Genomic DNA, 10,967 nt, shown 5'->3' with positions numbered 1-10,967 from the left:
TCGCCTCATTCTAAAGGTTAAATGTGTTTGACTTGTTGAACAACTTGACTTTCGCGTTTAAACTTAATTGTGATCCAGCATTCATCATAGAGTTATAGTAATTCTCATGTAGAGACACAAATGGTCCTATAGTGGTAAAATAAAACATTTCCAAACTGTCAGTCACTGCTCTTACACCTACTCTGTCATATTCGTATGAGGATCCAAACCACTGTGAGAATTCAGAAGCATTTGTAGTGATTAATATGCCACCATAAGCTCATCCCATTTCCATTCATTTAACCCATAATAGAAAATCCACAATCAAAGTGCACTTTATCAGCAAAAAGCTGTAAAAAATGTATAAACTGGAAGACATGACAATAAACATCATTTTATTTACGCTCTGAGTACAGTATGAACACCCTTACAGAAGCACTGAGGCCTAAGGCCAACGTATACAGATATATATGAGAATAGCTGGAAGGTGAGAGTAACACGATTCACCTTCGTTCACCCCACATGTGCCTATTCGCTCCGCTACTGAACACTGAATCCAAACAAAGGAGAACAGCTGTAGGATCTTAAAAAGACAACTGGGGACGACACATGCACACATACACCAGCAATCTGCACACATGCCTTTCAAATAGCCTTCCCAAAACAGACCCGTGACATCAGTGCTTGGACTGGGCGTCTCTGCTTGTCTTTGTCGTGTTGTGGAGAAAAAAAAATCTGTTTTCTCAGCTTCTTCACGTAAAACTGGTTAAAGAAGAAAGTACAGAGCATGAGCACATTTTCAGCTGTTTGATTCCTATTGCATTACTCTCAGAGTCAATCTAACTGACGTTTTTTAGATGGATGGATGGATGGATGGATGATGGCTGGATGGACTGATAGATGATGGATGGATGGATGATGGATGATGGATGGCTGGATGGATGATGGATGGATGGATGGATAGATTTAATGGATAAATAGATGGATGGATGGATGATGGATGATGCAGGATGGATTGATAGATGATGGATGGATGGATGATGGCTGGATGGACTGATAGATGATGGATGGATGGATGATGGATGATGGATGATGGATGACTGGATGGATGATGGATGGATGGATGGATGGATGGATGGATGGATGGATGGATGGATGATGGCTGGATGGACTGATAGATGATGGATGGATGGATGATGGATGGCTGGATGGATGGATGGACGGATGGATTTAATGGATGGATGGATGGATGGCTGGATGGATGGATGGATGGATGGATGGACGGATGGATTTAATGGATGGATGGATGGCTGGATGGATGGCTGGATGGATGGATGGATGATGGATGGCTGGATGGATGGATGGACGGATGGATTTAATGGATGGATGGATGGATGGCTGGATGGATGGATGGATGGATGGATGGACGGATGGATTTAATGGATGGATGGATGGCTGGATGGATGGCTGGATGGATGGATGGATGGATGGCTGGATGGCTGGATGGATGTAAAGGATGGATGGATGGATGTAATGGATGGATGGATGGATGGATGGATGGATGGATGGATGGATGGATGATGCAGGATGGACTGATAGATGATGGATGGATGGATGATGGATGGCTGGATGGATGATGGATGGCTGGATGGATGATGGATGGATGGATGGATGGATGGATGGATGGATAGATTTAATGGATAAATAGATGGATGGATGATGGATGATGCAGGATGGATTGATAGATGATGGATGGATGGATGGATGGATGGATGGATGGATGGATGGACGGATGGATGGATGGATGGATGGATTTAATGGATGGATGGATGGATAAATGGATGATGGATGGATGGATGGATGGACGATGGATGGGTGGTGGCTGGATGGATGATGGATGGATGGATGATGATGGATGGATGGATGCATGATGGATTTAATGGATGGATGGATGATTTATGGATGGATGGCTGGATGGATGCTGGTCCCAGGATGGCTCCCAGCTCATATAGATTTCCTGCCTGTTTCTCGGATGCAGAGCAGTGCAGCCTCACAGCATGATGCTGCCTCTGCCGTGCTTCGCCATAGAGACGACGTGCTCTGGGTTCAGACCGACTGGTCTGGAGAACAGGAGCAGCTCTTTCTGTTGGCTCCACCTACTGAATCTCTGAAGCTCGTAGCTCCTCCGTGTGGGTCACAGCATTCCTGTTCACTTCTCTTCGTCATGCAGTTTTTGAGGAGGACCACCACACATGGAACACGCCGGTTCTAGTGCATTCAGGGATTTTCTCTCATTACTTTGTAAAAGTCTAGATTTACTTCAACTCAGTTTTTCCGGGAATGAATCGGTTCATAGAAGCAGCAAACTTCACAGCCAGTTAAACTTCTATTTTGTGGCGAGTCACGGGACGTAACGTAGAACAGCGGCCGGTCCGGCCGTCACCGAACACCATAAAGTTTATGTGCTATAGAATAACGAGCGGCTTAGCTTCTGACGCACTGCGGACGACGCCAGCATGTACACACCTGTGTGTGTGTTCATGTGTGTGTGTTACTAAGTCTAATCTAAGGATGGATGGGTGGAGGGGACATGATCTACAGTATGTGGATGGTGCGCACGGCCAAGCGATCGACCACATCAGACAGCATTCCTCTTGTGGTTTTAACATCAGAAGACGCGCCCTCCTCGACCTTTCTAACACCCATCAGAAAGGTGAATAAATAGCTCTGGGGCTGTCGACATGAAGCAGGGCAGCACATGGCTGCGACAATAACAAAGGCGTAGATTCACGAGCCGCGAGCGAGACAGATGGTGTAATAACACTTAAGGCTGTCACTTTAATGCACTCTTTAGATTAATTAATTACACCACAAATTAACACAAAAAAAAATCTAAGATTAATCACGCACACTTGAGTGGCAATTCAATGTGAATGGAAGAGTTGTCTTATTTAGAGGCATGCTCTACTTGTAGTATTCATTCTGAGTCAGCTTTAGTGTTCATTTTGAATTTAGTTTCCTGCAGTGACTATTTGAAACTCAGCCTGATTTTATTTCAGAATTTGCATTTTTGAACAGTGCGCCAGGCCGAATCGGTTTGCTGGGATGTACTTCATCCTTTTCTTCTTTTGAATTTCATTATTGAAACACACTGAAAGTGTTATTTGAGCTGCCTGATTGGGTTTAGAATTAATTTTGGACGAGACGTCCTGACTGAGCTTTCATTCATCGTCAATAAAAATGTGGATTTCAAATCTTCTCTTCTCTGTTTTCATTTGATGAGTCGTGCACTACAATTCTTCACTTGGGGACCTAAAGCAGATATTAGACTAAAATGATTAATTAGATTACTTAATTACAAATCCTGTAATAAATTAGATGAATTTTTTGATCGCATGACAGCACTGACACTCATTTAATACACTGACTTTTTGACACGTAATGCAGAATAAATAGTAAATAAAAAATAGGAATAAAAAGTAAAAATCAAAAGAAGAGAACCAGCCAAAAGAGAACGAGTACCAACCTTCAGCCACTGAGTGCTGATTCTAGTTTTTATTAAACGCCAAAAAGCCTCGTTTCTACGTCATAAGGAAACAACGTGCAGAGACTCTGCCTCACCCGGAAGCCTCTGAACGATCTTTCCCAGTATTTTTCAGTTTGCCTTGATTCAGTGTCAGACGCCGTGGCTTCGTCATCTCTGGTTACCAGCAGGTTTGAGTGCCAGGAACATTTCATGCGGAGGTCACTCCCTCCCCTCAGTCCACCGCCGCAGACATCCACACGCAGAGACGCCCCGGGCTCACAGGCTCTCAGAGAGCGGCGCCGCCGGGCAGACAGAGGCGTGAAGGTCAGAACTCGCCGAACGGTTTTTCCTGGATCCTTCGTCTTGTGGACCACCGAGGAGAGAACTTCTTTGTAGTCTCTGCGGTCCGTCGCCGGCGGCTTCTGTCTCGTCTTGTGGCTTCACAGGGAAAAGTATGGGTGCGGGTTACAGCAGAAGGTGAAACTGCTGATGCTGCACCATCAGTCTGACCTCTGACCTTTCATCAGGTGAGTTCTGTACTCGATCAATCCGTCCGTTTCACATTCTGTTCCTCCCTGCCTGACAAAAGTGGAGAACATGTACTAACTGAATGTGAGTGAAAGCAATAGTGTGGATACTGGCACTTCTGGCGTGACAGTGTTCACCTGTCGCCTGAGGTCTTGAGGCCTGATCAGTCCAGAGGTCCACTTCTCAAAGCGCTGCCTCGTTCTCTGAATGCAGTGACAAAATGTCTCTGATCCATCTCTGTGTTCAGTTTCTGCATGGTTCGCTGTGCAGATCGATCTGGATTCTCGGTCATAACAGAGTGTCCAGTCAGTGATTTCACTCACATAATAATTGAATGTCCTTTACCTGATAAACTTTATCGTCTTTATTATCAGTAACCTCATCATACTGCTCTTGGTTCTTAAGGTTCTGTTTCAGCACCCTCGCTCTTTACTGTTTGTATGAACAAAGTGGATTTCATTACAGAAACAAACAACAGCACCCACTAGTGGCCTGACCTGGAAACTGCATCATTGTCAGTGTTTTGGCCTTTTCCCTGTAAACGCACATCGTTTTACAAAGAGTTGCTGTGTAAATGTAACATTTTTCTGAGACAACAACACAAAAGTGACGCATTTTCACTTGAAGCATGGTCGTATGAACAGCCTGCTCTCTCCCTCATGCCCCCTCCCGTTCAGTTTGTTCTCTCTCTGCTCCTTGAATTGTTTAATTTGTCACTGAATGCATGGTTTACTTTCATTCATTCATTTTTAATACTCGCAGTATCAGGATTACTTTTTCATTCTGTGACAACATTTAAGGTAAAAATGGAAACACTAGAATAAAATAATGTTCTGCTTTTACGGGGGAATTAGGATCCTGTGGGCTCCACTGGGTTTTAACTTTTATTTTACTTTACACACTGATGTGTTTGAAGTGGGTATGAAACTGTTGGGACAGTTCAGAGGATCCAGCAGAGCGAATGGCCTTCAGGCTGCCAGCCCAGCTCAGTGATTCCCCACCTGTCTCTGAACTCTCTTGATCTTTTTGTTTTTCTTTTCGACATATTCCTCTTTCTCTTTAACCGGACAAGCTGATATTTTCCCTCCTGTTTTTACTTTTAATGTAAACACTTAAACGGAGTAGCTTTGAGGCATAAATGCAGTTACTTTTAGAGTAATGCAGGGTTCTTAAGCTCATTTCTGTTCAGGTTCAACATGAATACCGTAGTTCATCCTGAGTGGGGCGGGCGGTAAACAGTGCCAAAATAACCTTTAATCTTAAACTTTAAAGTTGTTGTTTGCTGTGGAGAAGAGTATATGTCATAGAAATGTCTATATTTTCACAAAAGTAAACAATTATCACCAAAAAGGGACTCCAATGTCAACATGAAGTCAATTTTAAAGAAACTTTCTTGTGCAAAATACAGTGAAATGTCCTGAAACCTTCTCCTTTTGCCTGTTTTCACAAACTCACCTGTCAGCATGGCTTTGAGGCTAATGCTAGCCAGCTAGCTTTCATGGCAGAGTCACCGATATCTCAGCTTTGGGTCTCAGTTACTCTGAAAAATTCAGTTTTCAGTGAAATCTTAAAAATGTACTCGGTGGCTTGGCGGGCCGAACTGGAGCTTGTTGCAGGGCCGGTTTTGGACAGCAGCTGTCTCAGGGCGTCTCGGCCTCTGACCAGTCCCTGCTCGCCTCTCAGGTGGGCCGTCTCCTCAGGTGCTCACCGCGGACTCCCACTCCATCGCTCCTCTGGAAGCATGTTCCTGTGGGTCGGAAACAAAGCGCCGGATGAAGGAGGAAGGAAGTAAAGTTTCACGCCGCCTACCCTGCCACGCCGGGCAGATCTGTGTCGGTTCCCTTTGAAAGATGGACCTCCAACTCGTTTTCAGATCCATCTACCAGAAGATCTGTGAGCACCAGGCTCTCGACAAGAGGAGGACGGTGACGGCTCTGCGGCCAGGAGAGGACCGGGCCACGCTGCTGGGCCTGAGCATGGTGCTCTTCTCCGCCATGATGTACTTTGTGCTGGGGGTCACGGTGCTGCGCTCCCACTCCGACAGGTACCGTCCACGTCCCTCAAACGACACGCCATCAAACAGGACGGGGGGACGCGATTAGAAATAACTGGCAAAGGCTGAGGTGTGAAAAACGGAAGGAGTGGGGAAATAAATAGTTCCTCCAGGTGTAAGATGCTACAGATGTACTGAAATCCTGCAGAAATCAGTGTTTCACAAGAAGACAGAAGCCGAGCCTTTCTGTTTATGAGTCCCTTTCAAAAAGCTGCATTTGCAGTGGCTCTGAGCACTGTTGTTGTGTAAACAGACACAAAACACCATGAAACTTTCACTTTTTCTCTTGAAAACGTTACTGTGAAAACAGGAGGCATGCTGGTCAAGAAAACCATTAAATTTACCAAAGTAGTCACTCATATTTGGAGCCTTACATCATATAAATCTGAATTTCCGGGGAAGAAAATATGGGATATAATGTCACTTTGTGGGATTGAACAGAAACTGGGTCTTAGTAAAGTTCCCAGTATCATGTGTCAGGTCCGATACGGTGTATCCTTCATTGAAACACATTTTTTTAAATTAATTATCACATTTAAACCAGCTCTTTCAAGATACAGGCCTCAACATAACACCTGATAAATGCATTATGGTGGCTGGTCTTTATAGAACTACCAAACTCTAAACAGCCAACACAGCTTTCCTGGAATTTTATCTTATTTATTACAATAAACTGCGATGATCTTAATCCAACTATTGAAGATGATAAAGAGAAGAGAACTTCTAATGTCTTTGTACAGCGTGTGGACGGACGAGAACAGCTGCACCGTCGTGAACTCCACCATCGTGTGGGACGTGAACTGTTCGTACAGCTGTGGAGCGGAGTGCTGGCGGAGGTCCCAGTACCCCTGCCTCCAGGTCTACGTCAGGATCAACTCCTCCGATAGGGTGGTGCGACTGCTGCACAACGAGGAGGCGCACGAGAGGAATCCAGAGGTACGCAGCCGCTCCTCATTGATCATCGCAGGACGGAGTGTTCTCAGTTCATCAGCCGGTCGGGAGGAAACCGCCAGTCTGACAACCTGAGACTAAACTGAGAAATAAACCTGAAACAGGAAGAAACCTGCAGAACCAGACTCAGAGGAGACTTTCTGCAGAACCAGACTCAGAGGAGACTTCCTGTAGAACCAGACTGTGGTGTATTCTTCTCCTATCCAAACTGAACTCTTCTCTCTCGCCGTTGTTTTCCAGTGCTTCTACATTCCAAAGTGCCAGAAGGATTACTCGGCCACCCACGCCGTCGTTCAGAACGTTTCCCGCCGCCTCAGGTCTCAGCGTAGGGTTCAGTGTTTTGTGGACCCTGGAGGCAGGTCCAGCAGTGCCCTCCTGGCCCCGTTCTACGGCCGGGCGGCGGTCTTCTACTCCCTGTTCTGGCCCACCTGCGTCTTGGTCGGGGGGACGGCCATCGTCGCCATGGTGAAGCTGACGCAGTACCTGTCCATCAGGTGTGAGAGACAGACGAGGACGCCCCGCTCGCGGCTCATCGGGACCCGTCCTCTGACCGGGACAGAGGAGGTCTGAACCAGGACCACGAAGGACAGAGCTGGGACTCTGTCGCTCAGTGAGCTGGATGAGGACGGGTCACACCGGCCTAATAATAATAAAACAAGATGCAGCGTCTGGCTTTTCTCTGAGCATTTTATTTCATGGTCAGTGTGGAGTGTGTTCCAGTGAAGCAGTGTGAACAAACTTTAAGAATTATCACCTCACCCATTCAACCAGTCACAAAACGGGAATCAGCAGACGGACAGCAGCTCGAGTCAAGCATCATTCTTTTATTATGAGATACTCAAACACAACAGGTGGAACTGCAAAGCGTGCGTTATCCCACACAGTTTCATACGCAGTGCGCCTGTCTTGCATACAGCGACCTCCTCACATCATGCTTCCTTTAAAAAGTAGTTTGAAAAAACAAAACAAACAAAAAAGAATCAGCAAAACAACCCAGTAACAACCAGTTTGGACATCGCTGATCGCTAAGGGAACGTCGTCCAACAGTGATCGAACGTCTCCTCGTCACACAGGAAGACCTCATTAAAGCCAAGGCATCGATGTCTGCAGGATTGTCGGCTGATAGTTTTCAAACGATCAGGCAGAAAAGGGGACAGTGGTGAGTCGTCCTCAGTGGGGAAGCTACAGGGTGAACCGCGCACGTCCTCCCAAATCATTTGGTTTGATGATTCCACTGGACGACCCAGAGACGCTTCATCCCAGTCCTCACTCAACAGTAACAGGTCAGGTGCAAAAAAAAACAACAATCAAAACAAAAATCTTAATTTTAAGATTAAACTTTTTTTTTTCTTTTATTCATTTGAGTCAACTGACGTAATAAATTCACAGTTTTCAGTTCATCTGAGTGTTTGAGCCTATTAAATATGGTCTAGAACCCACATCGACACGGAATACCAGGTTTGTGCAGAGTGCGGTGCTAGTGAGTCGCAGCAGCGTCGAGTCGGCCTTCCGTCAACCGAGACCAGAAGAGGACGAGCCAGGTGCTGATTAAATGGTCAATACTACCGACGTGCGACAGCGTCGATCATCAATACGATAGCTACGCTTCCTACAGGTGTCAGCTTTAGGTTTTACTTTAAAGCTCAGAAATGGGGGCCACAATGTTAAATCGATACTGAAGCATGAGAACTGATCTGAAAGCAGACACCGGGGATATTTCGGTATCGGTCATCAGGCGCAGACGCGATGAGGGCTGAAGCTCTGGGGAATTGAACGAGCGGAGTGTGAGAAACAACAAACATCACGATCCTGGAATTACAAATAGTGTGTGAAATTCCCCCAAAACCACTGAAGGAACGAACTCATCTCCACGGCTGGACCAGCTTCGATTCGGTCGAGACGCACCTGGAGCTCAGATAAGACTGGACTTCCTAAAGTCAAGCGCCAACGCCGCCACCTGGTGGACAGAATGCCCCCCAACCCCCCTGAAGGCCAGAGGGTTGAGGGGGGGTAACAACGTAGAACCCGTCAATCTGAATTTCTTTCAACCTCACAAAACACCTGCGCTGTTTGGAGACGTGGTGATCTGTCGAATCGCGACGGGATTTTTACTGAAACGAAGCCCTTAAACGTCTGGAACACCAGAAGAGCTCCCCAACTGGAGCATAAACCAAGAAACGAAAGGTCAAAGGTCAAACTCACCCTGCTAAATGCTCACATTCACACACAGGGGCAATGAAGGGTCAGCAATTAATCTCACACACAGTGGAGTTCAGAATGATATGAGTCCTATTCAATTTCAGGGACTATTTCAGGGAAAATAACGTTCCAGTAGGTGTAGTGAAGTTGTAGAAAGCCAACCGAGGCTGTGCAGCTGAATAATCATCTGAAAGGAGTGTGTTCAAAATAAAAGCGGTTCATTCATCCAGCCATAAATCAGGAGTCCAACCGGGGGCCCTCACCTCAGGGTGAAGCCGGCACGCGTTGACCACGCCAGTCCCTCCGCAAACCTGAGAAGAACGGCTCGTTCCAGAGGAACAGTCCACTCTGACCGAGGAAATGACGCTTCAACACAGCAAAGATCCCAAACACACCAGCAGGAGAAGAAAGCGGGAGCTCTCGTTCAACCGCCCAGTACGATCTTCCCTCTTCATCTTCTACAAAATAATTGAGAGCAAATGTAGGAGCCATTTATCTTTTCTTTATTTAACCACGGGGGGAGCAGTATGGGAAAAGTATAAATGGGGCACACAGGTGATGAGCTGCAGGTGTGTGAGAGGGGCAGCATTCAGTCTTTTGACTGTGTTCTAATCGGCGTTTGTCCGGCTTATGGATGGGGAACGTGTGTGAGCGTTCCTGCTCCAACTTACATCTGTAACCTGTGGAATTATACGAACACACGGACAATACAGGGGCTGTCGCACCCAAATAGGGAAAAGGAGTTAACGGATTTATTGACTCGCTGTGCAGATACGCGTCCGATCACGGTTCTCCCTCTCCACCCTCAAAAGGAACTCAAAGTGTAGTAGCCCAGGCAGGAAATGGGCTCTGCGTTTTCAGTCAAAAGACGGCTGGACAAAGGACCGCAGGCGCAGAACCAGCGGACTGATTGGCAATCAGCTGTGGACTTCAGCTGGAGGCGGGAGCGTTTAGCCCCTGAAGGGAGTGAAGGCCTCAGTATGCTCCCCCGTCGCCTCCACGGCGTTCCTACGCCGCTACTGAACATATCTTGCTTTTGCGTCAAGGGAGCACCCTCCTCTGCAATTTCACCGCCAAGCCGCTAGCAGTCACAACAACAATGCGGCTTCCGTAGCTCCGGCTTTACCTAGACATAGACATAGATTTCTAGACGTACGTATCTAGACACGTGTGCGCTTACCAAACATATATCTGCATATATGACATATCTGGCGACACCGGGCTGTGGTGCAGGAGAGGCTGAGCGGACCGTGATGAAATATTGGTGTAACTAATGAGCTTTTTGGACGATTAAAGCCGTTTTAGGAGCGGCTATACACACAGCCCCGTCTGCTAACAGTATAGGGATGTGCGCCGCTCAATTTTGGATCTAAATTTCTCCTGAAGTACTGTTTGGATCAGAAAAGCATTCCATGTGAGTTCTACTTTACTCTATAAACAACGCGAAAGCGGACCAATCACAGCCCTCGACGTTCACGTCACCACGCGTCGCCTCGACGCGAAGTCACGATTTACGGGAGGCGCACGTCAAGCCCCGGCGTAGCCCGTCGTAGGGCTACGACGTAGACTGTCGTAGGAACGCCGTGGCGGCAACGGGGGAGCACACTGAGGCCTTGACAGGGAGCGACTGTTGGTCCCGGACAGGCACGGAGATCCACAGCGACGTGCAGTGCTGTGCTTTGCTGTTTGGTTCGGCATGAAACTGTTCTTGTTCATCGACTACAATGACTG

The 10,967-nt window shown here is 46.9% G+C and overlaps 1 protein-coding gene and 1 long non-coding RNA gene across 3 annotated transcripts in view; one reads left to right on the top strand and one right to left on the bottom strand.

Moving 5' to 3' along the window:
* LOC115382226 (calcium-activated potassium channel subunit beta-2-like) overlaps positions 1-7,612 on the top strand; it is an 8,479-nt gene extending 867 nt beyond the window's left edge. The window contains exons 2-5 of one of the 2 annotated variants that reach the window (XM_030083933.1): positions 5,717-5,821; positions 5,907-6,077; positions 6,827-7,022; positions 7,278-7,612. In XM_030083933.1, the coding sequence (XP_029939793.1) occupies positions 5,717-5,821; positions 5,907-6,077; positions 6,827-7,022; positions 7,278-7,607 (802 nt within the window). In that variant the 3' untranslated portion in view covers positions 7,608-7,612. Of the gene's footprint in view, positions 1-4,420; positions 5,822-5,906; positions 6,078-6,826; positions 7,023-7,277 lie in introns of those variants that run through there. The other variant, XM_030083932.1, reaches the window with a different exon arrangement.
* LOC115382260 (uncharacterized) overlaps positions 1-10,967 on the bottom strand; it is a 425,955-nt gene that overhangs the window by 293,961 nt on the left and 121,027 nt on the right. The gene's annotated exons all lie outside the window — the stretch shown is intronic.

The sequence above is a fragment of the Salarias fasciatus genome, chromosome 23 (genome assembly GCF_902148845.1).
Source record: "Salarias fasciatus chromosome 23, fSalaFa1.1, whole genome shotgun sequence".
Taxonomy (NCBI): Eukaryota; Metazoa; Chordata; class Actinopteri; order Blenniiformes; family Blenniidae; genus Salarias; species Salarias fasciatus.
This window is presented reverse-complemented; position numbering and strand designations above follow the sequence as displayed.